The following is a 27,343-nucleotide window of genomic DNA, read 5'->3' as shown; positions in this document are numbered from 1 at the left end:
TGGAGTTGAATTTGTCTAAGTTACATCTGCTTGTAATGTAACTTCAATGAACACACAGAATTCTTTTTTTTTAAAGTTGCCATTTACCCAAAAAAAAGAATTTGCATCCTTACTTCAATTCTATACATATAAATATAAGTAAATGTTAATTCCTCAAACTTTATCTGTACTATTTTCCTCCACTACAGGTGTTTTCTCAATGTTCTTGAATATTATAATTTTACACAGTATGTTCTAAGTTTACCTAAATGGTACTGAGTGAAATCTCATTTTGTTTTTATTTTTTCTCTCAACTCTGTTTTAAAGTTTATCCAGTTTCAAAGATCTCACCATTGTTACTTCTATCTGCTGCACTGGCATTCCACAGTATATCACCATCATTTTTCTTATTCACTCTACCAGAGATAGATACTTACTAGGCTGTCTTCAAATCCCCACTACCACAAACAACACAGCTACAAAGATTGTATATTCAGGGACCTGTGTGAAAAATTCCGCTGAGTGATGGGTCAGAGGGATTAAGCATTCCTGATTTAATTAAACACTGATATACAGCATGGTACTAGTTTGTACTCCCACCATCAGTACATAAGACTTCTCCTACAACCCTCCAAACGCTTTTTATTAGCACCCTTTTAAGTTTTTGTCATTCTGATGGCTATCAGATTGTATCTCATGCTTTAATTTTTCTGATTACTAGTGAGTCTGTATATCTCCTCAGCTACCTGTCAGCACTTGGGCTTCCCCTTCTTTAAACTATTTATATCTTTTATTTTTTAAAAGCTTGTTTGCTTTGTTTCTGTTAATTCACAGCAGTTCTTTGTACACTGTGGGTATTATTCTCTTGTAGGTTTTAGATTTTCTAAAACCGACATTTGACTTTTAACTTTGTATATGGTTCCTTTACCAGAAATACTTAATTTAATGCAATCAAACATTAATTTTCGCACTATGTTCTGTGATCCCTAGGTCACAGATATTCTCCAAAATATCTTATTAGCTTTAAAGCTTTACATTTCTTATTTGAGTCTTTAGTCCTTCTGGAGTCTTTGTATGTAATGTGTAAGGCAGTGATTCTGCTTTCTTTTCTCCAAATAGTTAGTACTCCTAATAAAATCTAAGCACCTATCTGCTTTAAGCAACCTGTTTTTCACTGCCTAGCAGTGCCACTTATCATACATATAGGAGTTTTTCTTAGCTCACTAGTTTATTCCAGTCTATTTGCCTTTTTTTTGCTAGCGTCATAGTGTTTTTATTACCATACCTTTGCAGTAATTCTTACTATCTAGTAGGTAAACACTTCCCTTCCTCTTCTTTGTCAAAACTGACTTAGCTAATCCTGGATCTTTATTGGAATATGCTAATTTTATTTTATTTTATTTTATTTTATTTTATTTTATTTTTTTTTTGCGGTACGCGGGCCTCTCACTGTTGTGACCTCTCCCGTTGTGGAGCACAGGCTCCGGACGCGCAGGCTCAGCAGCCATGGCTCACGGGCTTAGCCACTCCGCGGCATGTGGGATCTTCCCAGACCGGGGCACGAACCCGTGTCCCCTGCATCGGCAGGCGGACTCTCAACCACTGCGCCACCAGGGAAGCCCGGAATATGCTAATTTTAGAATGAGTTTCTGAAGTTTCTCACACACACAAGCAGAGGGAAAAAAAAAGGTCAGGATAGAATTTTGTTCCTGTTTTTTTAAATTTATTTTATTTATTTCTTTTTGGCTGCTATGGGTCTTTGTTGCTGCGTGCAGGCTTTCTGTAGTTGTGGTGAGCGGGGGCTACTCTTCGTTGCGATGCGCAGGCTTCTCACTGCAGTGGCTTCTCTTGTTGCGGAGCACAGGGTCTAGGTGTGAGGGCTTCAGCAGTTGTGGCACGTGGGCTCAGTAGCTGTGGCTCGCAGGCTCTAGAGCGCAGGTTCAGTAGTTGTGGTGCACGGACTTAGCTGCTCCACGGCATGTGGAATATTCCTGGACGAGGGCTCGAACCTGTGTCCCCTGCCATTGGCAGGCAGATTCTTAACCACTGCACCACTAGGGAAGCCCCAGGATAGAATTCTGAATAGGAGGCTCTGACATGACAAATTTAGAGAAAGGCTAAGTTAAGCCATATAGTACACAATAATCTTTTGTCTTTAATGAAGTTAGAATTTTTTTTCCATGAAGGTTTTATGCATTCCTAATTAAGTTATTTTTTGTTATGCTATTTTCTAAGTGGGTTACTAATGTTATATAGCAGGGTCAGGAATCTATGGCTCACAAGACAAATCCATGTTTTTTAAATAAAGTTTTACTGGAGCGCAGCCACACGCATTTGTTTACACAATGTCTACTGCTATATCAGTAGTTATAGTTGAGTCAGAGACCCTATGGCCCATAAAGCTAAAAATACTTATCTGGTTCTTCATAAAAAAGAATGCTAACCTATGGGTATGGAAAACATCTATTAATTTTTACAAATTAATCTTGTATTAGATAATGTTGCTGAATTCTCTTAGTTCTAGTAGTCTGCTGATTGCTTTTGGATTTTACGTAGATTGCATCAGATGTAAATAGTGAATTTTATTTCTTTTTAAAATTCTAATCTTATTTGGTTTGTGTTCAAAATTTCTCAATTAAATGTTTGCTACAGATTTTGGGTTTATAGGCTTTAACAAGTTAGGAGAATTCCCTTTTATTCTTAGTTTATTGAGAGTCTTTTCATACACTAGATACTGATTAAAAATTTTTTTGTATTCTAATGAACTATCACTTGGCAATTTACTAATTGGTTAACAATTACTAAATCATTTATTTAAGAATAATTATTTTAAGGTTTCAAAACAAATTCACAACCTCTTATCAGAAAATCTGAAATTCCAAAATCTCTGAAAACTTAAAAAATTTTTCATAATTCACTTCAGGGCAATCTAACCTGAACTGAAATGATGCTATTTACACTCCTTTTTATCTTACTTAGTGTGGATACTTACTGAATATTAATGTGCTTAACTATAAGAGTCCCCCTGGACTCTACAAAAATAGTAAAGTAATAGGTGGCACATGTACCATATTACTTCTCAGAGGTTTAGAAAGTCCAAATATTGAAATACAACTAGCCCTAAGTGTTTCTGATAATCCTAAAACCCTTAAAAATATTTCCTCCCATTTGGCATGTTGCCTTTGCACTCTGTTGATTGCTTCCTTTACTGTGTGGAAACTTTTTAGTCTGATGTAGTCCCTTTTGTTTATAATTGCTTTTGTTGCTTGTGCTCTTGGTGTCATATTCATGAAATCTCTGCCTAGACCAATGTCATGAAGCTTCTCCCCTAAGATTTCTTCTAGATGTACAGATTAAGGTTTTTCTTTTTTTTTTTTAACATCTCTATTGGAGTATAATTGCTTTACAATGGTGTGTTAGTTTCTGCTCTATAACAGGGTGAATCAGTTATACATATACACATGTCCACATCTCTCTTCCCTCTTGCACCTCCCTCGCTACCACTCTCCCTCTCCCACCCCCCCATCCCACCCCTCTAGGTGGTCATAAAGCACCGAGCTGATCTCCCTGTGCTATGCAGCTGCTTCCCACTAGCTATCTGTTTTACATTTGGTAGTGTATATATGTCCATGCTACTCTCTCACTTCGTCCCAGCTTACCCTTCCCCCTCCCCGTATAAGGTCTTATTTTTAAATCTTTAAACCACATATCTGGTAAGGGGTTAATATCCAAATATATAAGACACTCATTACAATTCAACAGCAAAACCCCCAAATAACCAGATTAAAAAATGGGCCTGAGACTTCTTTGAATAGACACTTCTCTAAAGAAGGCATACAGACAGGTAATAGGTATATTAAAAAGATGTTCAACATCAGAAATCATAGGGGAAATGCAAATAAAACCACAATGAGATACCACCTCACACCTGTTAGGATGCCTATTATCAAAAGAACAAAAGATAACAAGTACTAGCAAGAATGTAGGGAAATTGAAACCCTTGCATACTGTCGGTGGAAATGTAAGATGGAGCAGCTGCTATGAAAAACAGTATGGAAGTTCCTCAAAAAATTAGAAATAGAACTAGCACATGACTCAGAAATCTCATTTCTGGGTATATATCCAAAGGAAATGAAATCAGTATCTTGAAGAGACATCTGCACTCCCAAGTTCACTGCAGTATAATTTACAATAGCCCAGATAATGAAAACAACCTAAATGTCTATTGACGGATAAATGGATAAAGAAAATATGGTATATACATACAATGGAATTGTATTCAGCCTTAAAAAAGCAAGGAAATCATGCCACATGTGATAACACTGATGAACCTAAGGGACAGTATGCTTGGTAAAGTAAGCCAATCACAGACAAATACTGTATGATTCCACTTATATGAGGCTATGTAAACTAGTCAAACTCATAGAAACAGAGAGTAGAACGGTGGTTCCCAGGGGCTGGGGGAAGGGAGAAATGAGGAATTACTCTTTAACAGGAATAAAGTTTATTATATAAGATGAATAAATTCTAGAGATTTGCTGTACAACAATGTGCCTACAGTTAATAATACTGTAAGTGCACACATTTAAAACTTTGTTAAGAGGGCAGATATCAAGTTATGTTTTCTTACCACAATTAAAAAAAAGTTTAAAAGGTTTCTAATCACTCATTTACCATCAAAAGCAATTCTTATACTCCTTTATCTCTACTTGTGCTGTTATATTCTAAAACACATATCTAAATAAATAAAATATTGCTTTCATGATTAGATTTAAAATGTTGCTTTCACATCAGATTCATTCTGACAAAGAGCATTCTTTTAACAGACACTTTTAAAAATACCACAAAATGCTTGAAAAATATTAAACAAAATGTTTAATAGTGATTTGATTGTATTAGACAATGCACCATTACATTTGTAACGTATTTATACTGTACCTTATTCTAAAAGAGATTAGAATTGGAAGGCTTTTAAATTACAGCATATTCATTTAAGTGCCAACTTAGATAACTTCTATACAAGAATAAAATATTAAAATATAAAGAAGCTATATATATTTACAATTGCAATATACAATTAGGTTCTTCTATCATTCTGGATTTTATTATCTGAAATCAAAGCTTCAACATCATGCATTGAGCCATAAAAAGTGGGAGCACTTACTTAGGAGTAGAAGGACCCCTTGGCCATGTTCCGTCTTCATTCTTCTGTTCTATCACTAACACCTGCAAATAAGACACAATAAAAGAGTGTATTTCCTTAACCCTGAAGTTAAAATAGCTTCAGAAGATTAGCTGTATATGCTAAGAAACTAAAGTAACTCTGCGATGACTTAAAGGACACAGTAGACAAGGTGAAGAGGCATTTGCATTTTGATTCCAAAGCTGGCCAAGGGAGATAAAGAGACCTTAAATATAAGAAGTCAGCAATGACGGTCAGAAAGAAAGAAGGTAAAACACTACAAGGAAAATCATTGGGTCTATGACTTTAAGTATAAAAAACTAGATGCAATATAAGTTCCTTGAGTTTAGGGCACATTTTCTATTCCTTTTCTATTTGTAGCTTGTAAAAGTACTGTGCAAAAAACAGATGCTGAATAAATGGTTATAGTTGTTAAACATACTGATGTATGATCTCAGTCAGCTATTATTATGCAAATACTGAGGAACAGTGGCAAAAATAATCCCAAATTACAGAGTATACATAATTACACATAATTTGTTTGGGGCTTTGAAATTTGTCTTTATTTACATTATAAAATTATAAAATCTTTTAATATATAAACGATAGAGCCATGTGTGTGAGAATCAGACTGAAGTTCCCTACTGCAGCATGGTCAGGGTAGACAAAAAACACCTCTAATAAATGAAAAGTACAGGCTAAGGTGAGCTATACTTTATTTTAAAACATCCCAGAATCTTTTTTCGTATGTTTCAGTCTAAAAAAGAAGGCTTTCTTCTAGATTTTACTAGGGGCAAGTCTGTGCAAAGAAGAAAAACTAACCAAAATAATTAATAATATAATAATAATATCTAAATTTCCACAGGAAAACTATAATATAGAAAACATGCCTTGAAGCAAATTCAAGGCATTAAAATTTTGCATATATTCTACATATTCAGTTTCATTAACTCTTGTTTCTTAAAATTGCAATCTTGCAACCTGTTCTGGAAACTCCTAGCAATATACTTTTGTGGACTATGTTTCAGGCAATTTATAAGCTGGCATTTGGATCTTCACCATGTAAAATGTAAGCCTGATTCAGAAGACATATAACAATGAAACAGCGATTTAAAAAACTCATGGAATCTTGCTGTTGAAAGAGTAAGCTAATTAAAATACTAAAGTTGTCTTTTAAAAGAAAAACAGTTATTTCCTACATTCAAGAAACACACATGGTGGGGCTTCCCTGGTGGTGCAGTGGTTGGGAGCCCGCCTGCCAATGCAGGGGACGCGGGTTTGTGCCCCGGTCCGGGAGGATCCCACATGCCACGGAGCGGCTGGGCCCATGAGCCATGGCCGCTGAGCCTGCGCGTCCAGAGCCTGTGCTCCGCAACGGGAGAGGTCACAGCAGTGAGAGGCCCGCGTACCGCAAAAAAAAAAAAAAAAAAAAAAAAACCACACATGAGGGACATCCCTGGTGGTCCAGTGGTTAAGACTCTGCACCCCCAGTGCAGGGGGCATGGGTTCAATCCCTGGTCAGGGAACTAAGATTCCCGCATGCCACATGGTGTGGCCAAAAACAAACAAAAAAACACACGCATGAAGTATATGTAACATATAATGAATAAGTGCACTGTATACCTGCCATCCTGATCCCTCCCTGATCATATTTCTCTCCTTACCTACCACAGACAATCATTATGCTCAACTGGCATCATTCTGATATATATTTACATATTTTACATATTTATAAAATTGAATTTAGTGAGTAGTTTTTAACTTCTGAAGAAAGGTTTTCCTTTGCTACAACTTATAACTCTACACACATCTACATAGAAACTGTATTATATAAAAAAACATATATATATACATACAAACTGTCTCTAGGAGGACTTGAACCAGTTATAAAACAAAAGATTTTTCCTACAGAAAATTTCAAAGTTATGCATTTAATATCATTGTTTATGGCTTGTTTTTTAAAGGAAGGTCTTAAAGCTGAAGAATCAAGTAAATATTTAAAGTTCAACTGTAACCTTTAATTCCTAGCAGTATTTGTACTTTAAATTCTTTTTGTCTTTACAGTCACAGATATTAATGTTGAATGCCACCAGAAATGTTAAAACTCACTTGTTTATTCAAATGTATCATTTTCTGAATAAAATTTTGCTCATGGTTAAAACTTTAACTCAAAATGAAATTATTTTTTAAAAGATTTTAAGATTTAATTAAATTGAACACACACATACAAGGGAGAGAGATAAAGACCACCCATTTTGGGAGATAAACTCTTCAATAATGTATCTTCGTTTCACTTTCTAATGAGGATACTTTTGATTTCAGTAAAAAACAAAACAAAAAAACCAAACTTCTTTTAAGTCTAAGATAGTGTTTAGCTCATTTATCATCAGTCAGAAAATAAAACCTAGTACAAAACCTAGAAAATTTAATCCATGTTTTTTGAACAATTCCTATTTCAAAAGATCAAATGTCCCTAAAGATATTTTATAAGAATAATATATTTAATAAGATAGTTAATCTTATTAAAGTAATTTATTGTCATCTTCATTCTGATAAATGCATTCCTATCAAGAATAACAAATTAAATTCTCTAAGCCTTGGTTTTCTAATGTACATGATGAGTAGAATAATAGCCATTACTCAGAATCAATTACTGAAAAGATTTAAAGAAATAATCCTATATATTTTAAATTGTACTCCTGGAGCTACCTCAAGGCCTGATGGATGGTAACCAAGGAGAGAAGTGTATGTCTATTTGGAAGACAGAAAGAGGAAGTTGGCTGGCTAAGGAGGGGAGTGTTGACTAACCAGTAGAGTTCCAAATGTCTCACACTCAGCTTCAACTGGGTAACTCCTTTTAACTGTAACACATATTATTAGATTTCATAAGATTTCATATAAGAATATAATGGCTAAAATAAGTCTGAAAATCACTGTTTTATAGCCGAGTACAATACCTGACATATAGTAGGCATTTGCTAAAAAATTAATTTCCTTCTGTTCCTCTGATTTTTTAAAATAACTTACATCATATATCAGTATTAATTTTAAATAAAACAGAACAAAACAAAACAAAAAACTTCCATATACTAGAGTGGCAGGCTCTGGGTTAGGTACTAAAATAAAAATAAATAGGACACAAAGTCCAACTAAAATAAGGACCTCACAGTCTAGTTGGGGAGCTTAATATATAAATAACTTAATGAATGATACAAGACATATATGTAAATCACTATGGAAGTTAAGGGAGAAATTTCTTCTCCAAATTAAAACAAATCCTATACCTCAACTAGATACTGAAATAAATAGATCAGGAAAGGCTCAAGAAATGATGTGACAAATTTTGAATTGGAATTTGAAGGATAAATAATCTGATCTGGTTAGATTATATGAAAGGATGGGATGCTTAATTTCAATATTTGGATGTTTGAAAGGACTTTTTCTGGATGAATGCAGGGACTGGGAAGAATGGTACAACAGGCAGATGGAACAACATATATGAAAGCACAGGAGTATGGAAAAGCATAGCAGGCTTAGGGAACTATAAGTACTTCAGTTTGGTATTATTAGAGTGTAAATCCAAAGGCAAGGATAATCGAAAGATGCTGGAAGACTAGGCAAAAGGATAAACCATGACTTGCATGCTGCGTTAAGGTGCCTGGACTTTATTCTACAATTGTTAAGGAGCCAGGAAAGGTTTATGAAAAGGAAATAATAAGGTTTACTTTTTTTTTTTTTTTTTTTGCGGTATGCGGGCCTCTCACTGTTGTGGCCTCTCCCATTGCGGAGCACAGGCTCCGGACGCGCAGGCTCAGTGGCCATGGCTCACAGGCCCAGCCGCTCTGCGGCATGTGGGATCTTCCCGGACTGGGGCACGAACCCGTGTCCCCTGCATCGGCAGGCGGACTCTCAACCACTGCGCCACCAGGGAAGCCCTAAGGTTTAGATTTTAGAAAGAGTATTCTGACAGAAATACGGAAGACTGAGAACGAACATGCAGAAGACTGGAAGCAGAGGGATTTGTTAAGAGATTATGGAAAGGTAAGGGGTAAGAATGGGATACAAACGTTAATTAAAGAGATATTTAGAAGGTGGAATCAGTAGAATTTGCTGATTGTGTCTAAAAGTCTTCATTTCTCAACACATTCATTTCTTTAGATTCTGTCATAAAGAAAGACCAAATTGGGGGTTGATACCTTCTAGCAGGGGTTGGCAAACTAAGTTCACTTAGCTCACTGACTGCTTTTGTAAATAAAGTTTGTTGGAACATAGCCATATCTATTTTTTACATATTGTTTATGGCTACTTTCTTGCTACTACAATGGCAAAGTTGTAGTCGTAACAGAGACCTTACAGACTGCTGAGCCAAAAATATTTATTATTTGATCCTTTACAAAAAGTTTGCTGACCCCTTATTATATTAGCTATTTTTCAGTGGAAAATAATTTCTTTTTAAAAAGTAGGTTATTCTCAAGCTCAAGGAGAGAAGCAGAAGTTATAATTAGTGACCAGCAGGGATAGAGAGGAGTTAGAAAGAGGAAACCAGAAACAGTAGAACCAATTATAGATTGTCAGGATAGCCATAAAGTTTGTGACTCCCAAAAACTTCATGTATAGTATGCTTAAAATAAACAGTATTGCTAAAAAATACCTGTCCTTGGTATAAACCAGCATCCTGAATGGTGCTGTCTGGCTTATTCAGTGGTTCAAATGTATTACTCATGTATTTGTTCCACAATCTGGTCTCCTTTTCATCTGGAATATTGAAGATTTTTCTTATTTCCTTTTCAATTGTATCTAGATTTAAGGAGGAAATATATGTAAATATAATATTTAAAAATATACCACAGAGAGTTAAGTGCTCACTAGCATAAAAATCCTACATTTAAATTACTGATATAATAGCAAGAATAGATGAACAAATATGTAGGAAATACATAAAAACAATAAAGAAAAATTTTAAGACCAGGTATACTTTTTAGGAACAAAATGGTAATTATAACTCAGATGATTACTTTGGGACAATAAGACCTAAAAAGGTAAGAGTTCAATCATATAACAATTAAATATAATTTATGTTATACAGGATGAACTTTAACTTTTTACACATTATAAAATCAATATATTTTCTAATGATATGTTAGAAATTAAATATGACTCAGAGATGCCACAGATAAAAAGTATTTTAAGTTATAACCAATTTAAGAATAATTTGTATTAAGTTGAATACAATTTACAGTTTAAATAGCTAACTAAAATTAAATAGATTACAGGGACACAAAGAAAAGTGCCTTCTTTGAAGAGAGGTCTGAATTGGTCAAAATTTCTTATTTCCAAGGTAAAGCCATATATTTTCTTTATTTCTAAACCAATTATCTGAATGGAAGAAGTCTTTTTTTAAAAAAACTGGAGCAGCTTAATCTGCTGTAAAATAAGATATAGGAGTGTCTACATGTTTGAGAGTAATTAAGTTCCGGTACCATATTTAGATGAATCTTTTAAAGTACTTAAACATTAGAAAGAGATATTAGAAAATACTACCATATCTATCAAATTCTGGTCAATAACTTACTTAACTTAGACTCAAGAAAATTACACTTAATATATTTTATGACATATAAAGAAATATGAAATACTTCTAAATTTTAGAATACTTGATTAATTTTGGACAAAACATTATTTGTAAAATACTAAACCTAAAAATACATGCTCTCTTAAAAAATATAAAAACCCACATCTATCTTACATAATTAAACTTAGTCCAATAACACTGTTTATGTTTTACTTAGCAGCTAATGTTCTTTAATAGTCTTATAGTCAATGACAGTTTGATTAAGGCATTAAATAAGTAGTAAATACTACAGTGTATTTCAAAACTTAATGCAAACTAGCCAGAACATTAAAAAAATTACATTAAATAAATATAAATATACTGTAAGTACTGCTTTCTATTTTGGCGGCATTAATTTTTTTTTAATTGAAGTGTAAATGTATATGGAAAAATGCACAAATCGTCAGTATATAATGATAAACTTCTATAGTGGATACACTCGTGTAAGCAGTACCCAGATCAAGAAACAGAAAGTAACGTAGGAAGGACGAAAGAGGAAGAAGCCAAGGAAGGGAGGTCATTTTAGTCTTTCTATAAAAATGAATACTTCTTTCCTGATTGAAGAAATAAATCTTGCTCATTGCAAAAATTCAGAAAATACAAGTACAAATAAAACGTCCACCTAGAGATAACCACTGTTAACATTTTGATACTTCTTCTTCCAGGCATTTTTTTCTATTAATACATACATATTTATATACATAATATAATATATACCAACACATATGGAAATGCCCCCTTTATTGAGTTTTGAAAAGGGTAATGCAAAGACCCTGAGATGGGAATGTATTTGGCATGTTTTAGAACAGAACGGTGTACCAATGTGGCTGAAGTGGAATGAGCAAGGTGGAAATAAGACCATAAAGGTACTCATGTAGGACCATACGGAATTGAGGCAGTTATGAAAGTACTCTATTTTATCTGATTAAGAAGGGAAGTCATTTAGGAGTTTTGAGCAGAGAAGTGGTATGATCCAATTGACACTTCAAATGTTCACTTTTGCTGCTAGTGAAAACAAACTGCAGGATGTCAAGGGTGAGAGAGACTAGGCTACTACAGAAATCCAAACCAAGGGGGTAACAGTGGAAGCAATGTTAAGTGGTCAGACTGGGAGTAGATTCTGAAGGCACTGCTTAGAAGATACGTTGCTAAATTATATGCAGGGTGAGAAATACAAGACAATCATCATGATACCAAGGGTTTTGGCCTGAGCAATTAGAAGTGTGCAAGTGACGATTACTCAGATGAGGAAAAATGACAGAGTAGTAGGTTTCAGGGGGAAGGGAGAGAGTTTAGTTTCATATATGTTATCTTTAGATTCTCATCAGACACATGTGAAGATATGGAATGGTTGAAACTGGAATTAAGGGAGAGTTTGGGTAGGAGATATAAGACATCAATATACATAAAAGTATTTAAAGCCAGGGGACTAGAGGAAGTCTTCAAGGAAAAGAAAGAAGATACAAGGACTAAGCATATCACACTGATGTTTTGAGGTCAGAAATATGAAGAGGAACTTACAAAGGACTCTGTGAAGATGCAGCCAGTGAGAACTTGTGCCCTGGCAGCCATGTGAAGAGAAAATATTTCTAGATGGAAAAGTGAGTAAGTATGTTAATTTTTGCTGGCACGTTAAGAAATGGAAGACTTCGACCACTGGATGTATCAATGTAGAAGTAATTAGAGACCATCACAGAAGCAGAACCAAGGAAGTGGTTGGTCTGATTTAGTGGGTTCAAGAGAGAACGGGAGCAGAGGAAGTGGTAGCCAGAAAGCAGTTTGCTTAAACTGAATTTTGGCAACTGCAGTTGTAGATAATGACAGCCTAAGGTATATCTATGGGAACTGGTGGTTGAGGCTGGATGCAGACCAAGATCACTGGAGTTGAGAATGTCAAGGTATTGAGAACATGTGCATATTTTTCTGTATATTAATCCGACTCTATTAGGCAGTTAATGAAAAGCATAAAGAGATAAAAAAATATTAACACAGATAACAGAAATAAAATTATTGTGACACATTTCTAGTAGGAACATTTACTAAGAAAGTTAAGCAGTGAGGGAGGGGAAGATGGCGGAAGAGTAAGACGCGGAGATAACCTTCCTCCCCACAGATACACCAGAAATTCATCTACACGTGGAACAACTCCTACAGAACACCTACTGAACGCTGGCAGAAGACCTCAGACCTCCCAAAAGGCAAGAAACTCCCCACGTACATGGGTAGGGCAAAAGAAAAAAGAATAAACAGAGACAAAAGAATAGGGACGGGACCTGCACCAGTGGGAGGGAGCCGTGAAGGAGGAAAGGTTTCCACACTAGGAAGCCCCTTCGCAGGTGGAGACTGCGGGTGGCGGAGGGGGGTAGCTTCAGAGCCACGGAGGAGAACACAGCAACAGGGGTGCGGAGGGCAAAGCGGAGAGATTCCCGCACAGAGGATAGGTGCCGACGGGCACTCACCAGCCCGAGACGCTTGTCTGCGTGGCCGCTGGGGCTCGGGCTTCAGTCAGAGCGCAGCGAGAGGACTGGGGTTGGCTGTGTGAACACAGCCTGAAGGGGTTAGTGCACCACGGCTGGCCGGGAGGGAGTCCGGAAAAAAGTCTGGACCTGCGGAAGAGGCAAGAGACTTTTTCTTCCCTCTTGGTTTCCTGGTGCGCGAGGAGAGGGGACTAAGAGCGCTGCTTAAAGGAGCTCCAGAGACGGGCGCGAGCCTTGGCTAAAAGTGCGGACCCCAGAGACGGGCGTGGGAGGCTGGGGCTGCTGCTGCCGACGCCAAGAGGCCTGTGTGCGAGCGCAGGTCACTGTCCACGCCCCCTTTCCGGGGAGCCTATGCAGCCCACCACTGCCGGGGTCCCGGGACAGCTTCCCCGGGAGAGCGCATGGCACACCTTGGGCTGGTGCAAAGTCACGCCGGCCTCTGCCGCCACAGGCTCGCCCCACACTCCATACCCCTCCCTCCCCCCGGCCTGAGTGAGCCAGGGTCCCCGAAGCGGCTCCTCCTTTAACCCCGTCCTGTTTGAGGAAACAACAGACGCCCTCCGGGGATCTACACGCAGAGGCGGGGCCAAATCCAAAGCTGAGACCCGGGAGCTGTGAGAATAAAGAAGAGAAAGGGAAATCTCTCCCAGCAGCCTCAGAAGCAGCGGATTAAAGCTCCACAATCAACTTGATGTACCCTGCATCTGTGGAATACATGAATAGACAACGAATCATCCTAAATTGAGGAGGTGGACTTTGAGAGCAAGATCTATGATTTTTTCCCCTTTTCCTCTTTTTGTGAGTGTGTATGTTTCTGTGTGAGATTTTGTCTGTACAGCTTTGCTTCCACCATTTGTCCTAGGGTTCTATCCGTCCTTTTTTTTCTTTTTTTTAAATTTTTTTCTTAATAATTGTTTTATTTTAATAACTATTTTATCTTACTTTATTTTAATTTATCTTCTTTCTTTCTTTTCTTCCTTCCCTTCCTTCCCTCCTTTAGACAATGAATCATCCCAAATTGAGGAGGTGGACTTTGAGAGGAAGATTTATGATTTTTTCCCCTTTTCCTCTTTTTGTGAGTGTGTATGTGTATGTTTCTGTGTGAGATTTTGTCTGTATAGCTTTGCTTCCACCATTTGTCCCAGGGTTCTATCCATCCGTTTTTTAAAAAAAATTTTTTGCTTAATAATTATTTTTTAATTTAATAACTTTATTATATTTTATCATACTGTATTCTATTTTACTTTATCTTCTCTCTTTTTTCCTCCCTTCCTCCCTCCCTCCTTTCTTTCTTCTTTCTTCCTTCCTTTCCTCCCTCCCTCTCTTTCTTCCTTCCTTCCTTCCTTCCTTATACTAATTCTTTTTTTCTACTTTTTCTCCCTTTTATTCTGTGCCATGTGGATCAAAGGCTCTTGGTGCTGCAGCCAGCAGTTAGTGCTGTGCCTCTGAGGTGGGAGAGCCAACTTCAGGACACTGGTCCACAAAGACCTCCCAGCTCCACATAATATCAAATGGCAAAAATCTCCCAGAGATCTCCATTTCAACACCAGCACCCAGCTTCACTCAACGACCAGCAAGCTACAGTGCTGGACACCCTATGCCAAACAACTAGCAAGACAGGAACACAACCCCACCCATTAGCAGAGAGACTGCCTAAAATCATAATAAGTCCACAGACACCCCAAAACACACCACCAGACGTGGACCTGCCCACCAGAAAGACAAGATCCAGCCTCATCCACCAGAACACAGGCACTAGTCCCCTCACCAGGAAGCCTACACAACCCACTGAACCAACTTTAGCCACTGGGGACAGACACCAAAAACAACGGGAACTACGAACCTGAAGCCTGCAAAAATGAGACGCCGAACACAGTAAGATAAGCAAAATGAGAAGACAGAAAAACACACAGCAGGTGAAGGAGCAAGATAAAAACCCACCAGACCTAACAAATGAAGAGGAAATAGGCAGTCTACCTGAAAAAGAATTCAGAATAATGATAGTAAAGATGATCCAAAATCTTGGAAATAGAATAGACAAAATGCAAGAAACATTTAACAAGGACCTAGAAGAACTAAAGATGAAACAAGCAACGATAAGCAACACAATAAATGAAATTAAAAATACTCTAGATGGGATCAATAGCAGAATAACTGAGGCAGAAGAACGGATAAGTGACCTGGAAGATAAAATAGTAAAAATAACTGCTGCACAGCAGAATAAAGAAAAAAGAATGAAAAGAACTGAGGACACTCTCAGAGACCTCTGGGACAACATTAAACGCACCAACATTCGAATTATAGGGGTTCCAGAAGAAGAAGAGAAAAAGAAAGGGACTGAGAAAATATTTGAAGAGATTATAGTTGAAAACTTCCCTAATATGGGAAAGGAAATAGTTAATTGAGTCCAGGAGGCACAGAGTCCCATACAGAATAAATCCAAGAAGAAATACACCAAGACACATATTAATCAAACTGTCAAAAGTTAAATACAAAGAAAACATATTAAAAGCAGCAAGGGAAAAACAACAAATAACACACAACGGAATCCCCATAAGGTTAACAGCTGATCTTTCAGCAGGAACTCTGCAAGCCAGAAGGGACTGGCAGGACATATTGAAAGTGATGAAGGAGAAAAACCTGCAACCAAGATTACTCTGCCCTGCAAGGATCTCATTCAGATTTGATGGAGAAATTAAAACCTTTACAGACAAGCAAAAGCTGAGAGAGTTCAGCACCACCAAACCAGCTTCACAACAAATGCTAAAGGAAGCTCTCTAGGCAAGAAACACAAAAGAAGGAAAAGACCTACAATAACGAACGCAAAACAATTAAGGAAATGGGAACAGGAACATACATATCAATAATTACCTTAAAGGTAAATGGACTAAATGGTCCCACCAAAAGACACAGATTGGCTGAATGGATACAAAAACAAGACCCATATATATGCTGTCTACAAGAGACCCACTTCAGACCTAGAGACACATACAGATTGAAAGTAAGGGGATGGTAAAAGATATTCCATGCAAATGGAAATCAAAAGAAAGATGGAGTAGCAATTCTCATATGAGACAAAATAGACTTTAAAATAAAGACTTACAAGAAACAAAGAAGGACACTACATAATGATCCAGGGATCGATCCAAGAAGCAGATATAACAATTGTAAATATTTATGCACCCAACATAGGAGCATCACAGTACATAAGGCAAATACTAACAGCCATAAAAGGGGAAATCGACAGTAACACATTCACAGTAGGGGACTTTAAAACACCACTTTCACCAATGGACAGATCATCCAAAATGAAAATAAATAAGGAAACACAAGCCTTAAATGATAAATTAAACAAGATGGACTTAATTGATATTTATAGGACATTCCATCTAAAAACAACAGAATACACATTTTTCTCAAGTGCTCATGGAACATTCTCCAGGATAGATCATATGTTGGGTCACAAATCAAGCCTTGGTAAGTTTAAGAAAATTGAAATTGTATCAAGTATCTTTTCCGACCACAACGCTATGAGACTAGATATCAATTACAGGAAAAGATCTGTAAAAAATACAAACACATGGAGGCTAAACAATACACTACTTAATAACAAAGTGATCACTGAAGAAATCAAAGAGGAAATAAAAAAATACCTAGAAACAAATGACAATGGAGACACGACGACCCAAAACCTATGGGATGCTGCAAAAGCAGTTCTAAGAGGGAAGTTTATAGCAATACAATCCCACCTTAAGAAACAGGAAGCATCTTGAGTAAACAACCTGACCTTGCACCTAAAGCAATTAGAAAAAGAACAAAAACCCCCAAAGTTAGCAGAAGGAAAGAAATCATAAAGATCAGATCAGAAATAAATGAAAAAAAATGAAGGAAATGATAGCAAAGATCAATAAAACTAAAAGATGGTTCCTTGAGAAGATAAACAAAATTGATAAACCATTAGCCAGATTCATCAAGAAAAAAAGGGAGAAGACTCAAATCAATAGAATTAGAAATGAAAAAGGAGAAGTAATAACTGACACTGCAGAAATACAAAAGATCATGAGAGATTACTACGAGCGACTCTATGCCAATAAAATGGACAACCTGGAAGAAATGGACAAATTCTTAGAAATGCACAACCTGCCAAGACTGAATCAGGAAGAAATAGAAAATATGAACAGATCAATCACAAGCACTGAAATTGAAACTGTGATTAAAAATCTTCCAACAAACAAAAGCCCAGGACCAGATGGCTTCACAGGCGAATTCTATCAAACATTTAGAGAAGAGCTAACTCCTATCCTTCTCAAACTCTTCCAAAATATAGCAGAGGGAGGAGCACTCCCAAACTCATTCTACAGGGCACCATCACCTTGATACCAAAACCAGGCAAGGATGTCACAAAGAAAGAAAACTACAGGCCAATATCACTGATGAACATAGATGCAAAAATCCTCAACAAAATACTAGCAAACAGAATCCAACAGCACATTAAAAGGATCATACACCATGATCAAGTGGGGTTTATTCCAGGAATGCAAGGATTCTTCAATATACGCCAATCAATCAACGTGATACACCATATTAACAAACTGAAGAAGAAAAACCATATGATCATCTCAATAGATGCAGAGAAAGCTTTCGACAAAATTCAACACCCATTTATGATAAAAACCCTGCAGAAAGTAGACACAGAGGGAACTTCCCTCAACATAATAAAGGCCATATATGACAAACCCACAGCCAACATCGTCCTCAATGGTGAAAAACTGAAACCATTTCCACTAAGATCAGGAACAAGACAAGGCTGCCCACTCTCACCACTCTTATTCAACTTAGTTTTGGAAGTTTTAGCCACAGAAATCAGAGAAGAAAAGGAAATAAAAGGAATCCAAATTGGAAAAGAAGAAGTAAAGCTGTCACTGTTTGCAGATGACATGATACTACACATAGAGAATCCTAAAGATGCTACCAGAAAACTACTACCTAAGGAGACAAAAGACCTCTATGCAGAAAATTATAAGACACTGATGAAAGAAATTAAAGATGATACAAATAGATGGAGAGATATACCATGGTCCTGGATTGGAAGAATCAATATTGTCAAAATGACTCTACTACCCAAAGCAATCTACAGATTCAATGCAATCCCTATCAAACTACCACTGGCATTTTTCACAGAACTAGAACAAAAAATTTCACAATTTGTTTGGAAAAACAAAAGACCCCAAATAGCCAAAGCAATCTTGAGAACGAAAAACAGAGCTGCAGGAATCAGGCTCCCTGACTGCAGACTATACTACAAAGCTACAGTAATCAAGACAGTGTGGTACTGGCACAAAAACAGAAAGATAGATCAATGGAACAGAATAGAAAGCCCAGAGATAAACCCACGCACATATGGTCAACTTATCTTTGATAAAGGAGGCAGGAATGTACAGTGGAGAAAGGACAGCCTCTTCAATAAGTGGTGCTGGGAAAACTGGACAGGGACATGTAAAAGTATGAGATTAGATCACTCGCTAACACCATACTCAAAAATGAGCTCAAAATGGATTAAAGACCTAAATGTAAGGCCAGAAACTATAAAACTCTTAGAGGAGAACATAGGCAGAACACTCTATGACGTAAATCACAGCAAGATCCTTTTGACCCACCTCCTAGAGAAATTGAAATAAAAACAAAAATAAACAAATGGGACCTAATGAAACTTCAAAGTTTTTGCACAGCAAAGGAAACCATAAACACCAAAAGACAACCCTCAGAGTGGGAGAAAATATTTGCAAATGAAGCAACTGACAAAGGATTAATCTCCAAAATTTATAAGCAGTTCATGCAGCTCAATAGCAAAAAAAAATCCAAAAATGGGCAGAAGACCTAAATAGACATTTCTCCAAACAAGATATACAGACTGCCAACAAACATATGGAAGAATGTTCAACATCATTAATCATTAGAGAAATGTAAATCGAAACTACAATGAGATATCATTTCACACCAGTCAGAATGGCCATCATCAAAAATTCTAGAAACAATAAATGCTGGAGGGGGTATGGAGAAAAGGGAACACTCTTGCACTGCTGGTGGGAATGTGAATTGGTACAGCCACTATGGAGAACAGTATGGAGGTTCCTTAAAAAACTAAAAATAGAACTACCATATGACCCAGCAATCCCACTACTGGCCATATACCCTGAGAAAACCATAATTCAAAAAGAGTCATGTAACAAAATGTTCATTGCAGCTCTATTTACAATAGCCAGGAGATGGTAACAACCTAAGTGTCCATCATCCGATGAATGGATAAAGAAGATGTGGCACATATATACAATGGAATATTACTCAGCCATAAAAAGAAACGAAACTGAGCTATTTGTAATGAGGTGGATGGACCTAGAGTCTGTCCTACAGAGTGAAGTAAGTCAGAAAGAGAAAGACAAATACCGTATGCTAACACATATATATGGAATTTAAGAAAAAAAATGTCATGAAGAACCTAGGGGTAAAACAGGAATAAAGACACAGACCTACTTGAGAATGGACTTGAGGATATGTGGAGGGGGAAGGGTGGGCTGTGATAAAGTGAGAGAGAGGTATGGACATATATACACTACCAAACGTAAGGTAGATAGCTAGTGGGAAGCAGCCGCATAGCGCAGGGAGATCAGCTCGGTGCTTTGTGACCGACTGGAAGGGTGGGATAGGGAGGGTGGGAGGGAGGGAGACGCAAGAGGGAAGGGATATGGGAACAGATGTATATGTATAACTGATGCACTTTGTTATAAAGCAGAAACTAATACACCATTGTGAAGCAATTATAAAAAAAAAGTTAAGCAGTTCTATTAATAAATTTTATAAACATAAAGCATTTTTCAAATTTAATAATAAAATTATTTTTCAGTGGTATCTTTAAAGAAAAAATAAAAACAAGTTTTATCTTTCTTACTGATACATGTTCAATACCCAAATATATCAATTTAGGTAGAAAAATATTAAAAAGGCCAAGTATTTTGGCTCTGAACATGGTAAATTATTTAGATCCTACCTACGGCTACTATCATTTTTATTGTAAATCAATGTAGGCATTACTAGCTGAAAATGGAACGTTTTATTAATTTGGTAAAAACAGTAAACAGGTGTTTATATTTCTTAATTCCGTTTACAGAATTTGTATACTGTATTTCATGTACATAGCTATTTTGATCCTTTTTAAGCACGAGTGAAAAAACACACAGGGAAAAATATACATCTCGTATTTCCTTTCTTATCAAATTCTTTGTTTCAAAACTCACTTCCTAAAGAAACACAAAATCAACCCAATTAACATTTGCACAGATTGTATAAGGCAGCCAATTAAGAAGTGAGACTCTGGTATAAGAGGCCGGGTTAAGGAGTTAAAATACTGGCTCTATCACTTGGTAGCAGGGTGAACCTATGGAGGTTACTTAACCTTTCTTAGCCTAGGCTTTATCACCTTTAAGATGAGGGTACAGTAATGTTGAGGTTTAAATAAGAAATTTCCTGTAAAGTGCCTAAAGCATAGTAAGTATTCAATAACTGCTAACTATTATACCCATAACCATGAAGTTTCTAAAATTCCTGACTTGATTAATTTTTGCAAAAATTTTTGCTTAGAAAGCAAACTTGCTCTAACATAGATTTTAAAACTACAGTAAGGAATTGTGACCCACTATACACATATATGTTGATATTTTCTATTCTGATATTTTCCATTCCATTCTCTTTACTCCACAAACTGTTTAATAACCATGAAAGTATAGACAACACAGTTTCAAAAAACTGTTCTAATAAGAAATGTTAGCTACGTGAAAAAATTTATTCATATACAATTTTAAGGCATATAGCCAATGTATGTAGCATTTTAAAGTATTAGTAAATTTAAACTATGCTAATTAACATCTATGTAAGTCATAAACTTTTTGAAGTAGAGATTCTTTACAAATCATCTCCTTGACAATTCTTACCTAGTACTTAATGTAAAAACTCCAAAATGCTTGTTTTGAGTTCACAAATTAAACCTTAGATCTTCACATAATGAGTTTTAAGATATTTTTCAGTGAACTAATGTTCTAAAATAAGTTTCTTATTGTCTCATGTAACTTATATATATATATATATATATATATAAATATAAAATTTTCCTATAGAAATGAGGTAAGAAACAAAGAAACTTTAATACCAAAAGTTTAATACCAAACTTTAACTAGAAAACACCAAACTTTAAAATAACTAGAAAACATTATCTACATCAAGCATTTAAGAGGTAGTTTATTTATATTCCAATTGGCTGAACATTTCAGAAGTTAGTCTCTGAATTAATTTTAATAGGTCATCTTTGTTGGACAGACTTACAGATTCTGAAAGATTCTGTGTACATTTTAATATCATGATTAATGTAATTTGATACATTTAAAACTTTCAGTTCTTAGGATATAGAAATGTTTTACTTTCCTGAATATGTTCCAAAAATCTAGAACTGCAAAAGTTAAGTACTTTATCCATAATAATACTTTATACATAATAATGTAATAAAATGACATTTATATGGAGTTCCTAACATTTTAAGCATTCATTTTAGAAAGATGACTGTGTGACTTTACTGAAATTGCATCTCAACTTACAAATGTTCTAGGTAAATAAAGAGAGGGAAAATAAAAAATCCATACATAATGTCTGGCAAAAACATTAGGATTAACCAAGCATTAGGAATTGAAGAATGGTACTATTTCATGAAAATTATGAGTTAAAAGTATTTTCCTGCAGTGAAATGGCTATGTGGTGAAAGTCAAATGTACTTAAGAAATTCAGAAATATTTTTATTTACTTTTAATAAAGTGTACTTAATGACTGGTTCCAACAAGAAAAGCTATACGGTGCTATAATTCATAAATTTTCTAATCTTTCTTTCTTTCTAAGTTCTACATTAAGTGTCATGTCCTTCTCCAGTGTCCATTTACACTTTCTAACAAGATCAATGTTACTGCCATTAATCTTCTGTTCCAAAAACTTTATTTGAAAGTAACAACCTTTTATAATTTTTATTTTGAGTTGTGTCTTATCAAAAAGTACTGCAATTCTGTTATTAAATGCATAATCATTTATTTACAAAACATTTATTCAATATATTCTTTTTTTAAATTGAAGTATAATTGACATTAAACATTTTATTAGTTTTAGGTGTATGACAGAATGGTTCAACATTTGTATACATCACTAAGTGATCACCACAATAAGTGACCATCTGTCACCATACAAAGTTAGAAAAACTTTTTCCTTGTGATGAGAACTTTTAAGATTTACTTTCTTAGCAACTTTCAAATTTGCAATTCAATATTATTGACCATAGTCACCATGCTGTACATTACATCATCATGACTTACTGGAAGTTTATACCTCTTAATCCCCTTCACCCAATTTCACCGAACCCCCAAGTCCCTCCCATCTGGCAGCCACCAATCTGTTCTCTGAATCTATGAGTTTTATTTTGTTATTCAATACATTCCTGATCTTAAATTAACATGTGGCTTTTAAACAGAATTATAAATTTACATGTATTTAAATATACATTTACATGTGTAGATATGTAAATATATAAAGATATATAAATACATAGAAGGAGTTAGGCACACTTATATTTGATATATAATTCTGTAACCTACTCATTATTAAAAAAAAAAATCAATGAGTCATATTAATGCTAAGCCCGCTGCTGTAAGTAGCTACTTAATTTTGTATTTATAGAGTCCAAAGAATAAACTGTGAGAAAAAAGAAAAAAAACGGTCATTTTCCATGCTAAGAATGGTAAATTATTATACTGATATATATATTACATTACCTGACAAAGTTTTACCTAAGCAAGCTTTTATTTAAAGTTCTACTTCAATTTATAGTCATGTTACAAACATGATATGTATTTTCAAATGCTAAATTAAAACAATTATTTGATTTTTTTTTAAAGTAAAATGGCACAAATATTAACCTCATTTAATAATGTAAAGTAGACCTAGAAATGATAAATAATTCAACTCTAAGCTAAGACTTATTGTATGATGCTTGGAAATCTGTGATGTCTAAGGATAAACCCTTAAAATGGTTATCATCTTAGTAGCATATAACAAATAGAATTTTAAATAAATTTCTAATAGCAATGGTTTAACAAAGAAACAGGATCTTGCATTACCTATTGTGTCAGCTTTGCTAAATCTTCGAGTTACAACATTGTTCATGTTTCCATTTTCACAGAGCTTCAATTCTGTGAGATATACTTCTACTTTGCAGTGTTTTACAAACATACCCTGTTCAACCACCTAAAAAAAAAACAAATTGTTATCAGCTACAGCTTGATATATTTCACTGTTCTGAATAACAATACGTTTCTCTAAAGAGGCTTTAGAAAAAAACTACAGATCTCCAGTGAGAAACTAGTAACTATTAAAACCCATCAGTATAAAATAATAGATATTGGATAGCTGAAAAAGAAAGGAACATTTTTGGAAATTTTAATATTTAACAGAATATGAATAATCATGACACAAACATTAACAGACAGTTTAGAAAGGCATTCTACTAGTCTATGAAGATACTTTGGTATACTATAAATAATGAATACATTTAGTATTTATGATGAGAAAGTGAATGCAAAGTGTAAATACAGCTCTGATTAAAGATACAGACATACTTTTAGCTTTTAGTACTTGATCTCAAGCAGAAAACCTTTAAAAATTGTAAGTTTTATACAATTTCAGTTAGCAACAGCTATAATATCACTCTATACGTTAAAATAAATCTTTTAAAACAATAACTACAAATTACTGTTGCCAAAATATCCAGCTATGCCCTGTAACTGATATGTTAGTTTTCCATCCTAAGATGACTTTGTTTGACCTTTAAATGCATACTCAGTAATTCTATGCAACAAATGAAAAAAAAAAAAGCTGCTAAACATGCAAGCAATAAGGCAGAAAAAGAGAAAATATGTATATATTAGGTTCACCTTATTAATAAGTATATTTCCTTTTGATCTTCTAAAGGTTAACTGTAGGATTTCAGCCATGAACACTGTTTCTGAAAATAGTAATCGGCCTGATATGTGATACATTAGACAAATATGGCAAAAGGGAGGCTCCAAATGACTGTTGTACTCACACGCTTTGCATCAATTCAATAAGGGACTCATAAATTTGTCTTTCACTTGCAGGGAATTGTTTTAGCTCAAAAAGTTCAAATGTAGTTTGTCTAGTATTTAAAATATCCAGTCCAATGCTAATTTTTATGATACTTTGTCACATATATTCTCCTAATTATACTTGTTACATTCACATTTCTAAAACAAGCAACAGCATGCACTTCCGTGTTAATTAACTTAACCCATTTTACAAACTAATATACAACTGTTTAACCCTGAACTAATTGAATTTGTTTTATACTTTATTTGAAGGATTTTGCTTCATGCTTATTTGAAGTTACGAAGGAAGCAAAGGATATTACATCATTTCTAAGATTACTTGAAGCTGTAAAGCTAGGAATCAAATATTCTTATTAATCAGAAATTTCTGCTCTGGGAGTCAATATGTGAGTAAGAATCCTAAAATAATATTATATCAAGTTAGTTACTAATCATCGGTAGGTTGCCAAAACTGAGGTAGCTACAGGCCTCATTTTATTGGCGGGTGGTGGGGGGGATGACTAACAATACAGCAGGTAATGGGATAAAGAAACAGGATAAAATAACAAAAAATAAGAAAATCCTTCATTATGATTTATATTGAGGTATATATTTTCTAAGTAAGCACAGTTTTTTAAAAAATGAGAATCTTCATAAAACTAATAGATATTTTCCTGGAAAGAATCTGGTGATTTAACTGTCAGAAACTCACTGTCAACAATGAAAACAAAACATCAGTTCACTATTTCACTATCGTATGTAAGACAGATAACCAACAAGGACCTAAAACAAGGGCACTCTAGTCAATATTCTGTGATAACCTATACAAGAAAAGAATCTAAAAAAGAATGGATATATGTATAGGTATAACTGAATCACTTTAATGTACACCCGAAATTAACACAACACTGTAAATCAACTATACTCCAATAAAATAAAATTTAAAAAAAAATCAAGGGGGCTTCCCTGGTGGCGCAGTGGTTGAGAGTCTGCCTGCCGATGCAGGGGACGCGGGTTCGTGCCCCGGTCCGGGAGGATCCCACATGCCGCGGAGCGGCTGGGCCCGTGAGCCATGGCCGCTGAGCCTGCGCGTCCAGAGCCTGTGCTCCGCAACGGGAGAGGCCACAACAGTGAGAGGCCCACATACCGCAAAAAAAAAAAAAAAAAAAAATCAAGATTATTTCAAAACCCACTCTTTATTGGGATTCAGAATATTTCTCATTTTTCTTCTTTTCTCCAACAGTATCTTACATTGCTAAAACCCTCATTAACATTATTCAGAATACTACTACTGTATTTATAAGATATTTTACTGTTTCCAAAAGTAGTGTATTAAAAAGCAGTTCTTTTAAGGAAGATATGAGTTTGTCCTCAAACAATTTTTATTTGAAAGAACCAGACTGTATGAATGATGAAAGCTTGAATACAACAGCATCACAGCAGAGAAAAATAATTAGCATATTTATGTATTAGTGTCATAATCATATGTATATTACTTGTTCATATATAGCATCTTCTTTATATTTGTTTATATAAAGTATCCTACCTTCATTAAAAATGTTTGTGTTGAAAATAATCATTTAAAATGATGGCTATTAAGACTGTAACAGGAAGAAACAGGCTTAGAAAAAACAGGATACAAAGATTTACCTAGTTATTATAACCATTAAGATACACATATGAAATAAGACAGAAAGGTGAATGTTCAGAAATATCAGTTATGTTTCAGAATTAGAGGTGACAGCTAAAGAGTTTTTTTCCTAAGTGAATTATAATGTTGTTGAAATCTGTGCTTGGATTCTATTAATTCATGGCCACAATGAAGGTCAAGTTTTTTTACTAAGTTAGTTAGGGAAATATGTTTATGCTAAATTAAAATAAATATAATTTCCATCTGTTCATTTTGCTGTGAATATTAAAGAGCATTTTGACTAAAGCTATGAAATATACCTGATAAACCTAATGTAGTCTACACTTTATATCGGCATATGACTGCTCCCCCCTTGGAAACAGAAAGTAATTTCTAAAGAAATCTAGTACTTTAAAGCAATTTGATAACATTGGACCTAATAGACACATTTACTATTTTTGAGGAGTTAGCTACATTCACTTTGGCAGCACTTATTGAGCATCTATGCTTAGCGCTAGAAATACACAGGTGAATTAGACCCAGTCCCTGGAATCAGGGTGAGAACACCCAGTGGTAAAGACAGAGAGACTAGCAGAGAAGTATAACACAACTATGAAATCACAGGTGTTAACGTACAACAAACAAATCCTACTTGTGATATTCTATACAAATATTTCAAGATATATTTCTTCAGAAACAAGGACTCAAACATAACCATAAAAACATGATCACACCTAAAATATTAAAACTAATCCCTTAACATCCAATATTCATTACATTAAAATTAAATTAAAATCATTTTTAATATAGATCCAAATGAAGCCCATACACTGCAAATGACTGATAAGTCTCGTCTCTTTTTTGTTTTTTTAAGTGTCTTTTAACTGAAAAGTTTACCATCAATCTTTTAATTCTTGCAATTTTTAGTAAGACTACTTCATAGGGATTGTGAGATATATTCTACACAAGATGCAAATAATATCTAGTTGCCCCTCTTTTTATGATGTTGGTAGACGTTAATTAACCAGCACCTAGATCAGGAGTGGGCTAACTATGATCCATAGGCTAAATCTCGCTCATCATCTATTTTTGTAAATAACATTTTACTGGAACACAGTTATTCCCATTCATTTACGTGTCACCTATGGCTGTTTTTGCACCCAAAACAGCAGAGATGAGTAGTTCCACAGCGACCATTTTGGCCCACAAAGCTGAAAATATTTGCTATCTGGCTTTTTACAGAAAAAGTTTGGTGACCCCCTAACCATCAACTCATTA

General features: G+C 35.2%; 1 protein-coding gene across 3 annotated transcripts in view; it reads right to left on the bottom strand.

Annotated features, from left to right (window-relative positions):
* The window catches only part of USP15 (ubiquitin specific peptidase 15), a gene marked incomplete at both ends in the record, with an annotated part of 136,943 nt that overhangs the window by 66,539 nt on the left and 43,061 nt on the right, over positions 1 to 27,343 (bottom strand). For all 3 annotated transcript variants that reach the window (XM_079714303.1, XM_079714304.1, XM_079714305.1), the window contains 3 exons: positions 5,144 to 5,205; positions 9,813 to 9,958; positions 23,452 to 23,578. In XM_079714303.1, the coding sequence (XP_079570429.1) occupies positions 5,144 to 5,205; positions 9,813 to 9,958; positions 23,452 to 23,578 (335 nt within the window). The remainder of the gene's footprint in view (positions 1 to 5,143; positions 5,206 to 9,812; positions 9,959 to 23,451; positions 23,579 to 27,343) is intronic.

The sequence above is a fragment of the Hyperoodon ampullatus genome (assembly GCF_949752795.1).
Source record: "Hyperoodon ampullatus genome assembly, chromosome: 11".
Lineage (NCBI taxonomy): Eukaryota > Metazoa > Chordata > Mammalia > Artiodactyla > Ziphiidae > Hyperoodon > Hyperoodon ampullatus.
Note: the sequence above shows the minus strand (reverse complement) of the source record. Positions and strands in the feature narration are given on the sequence as shown.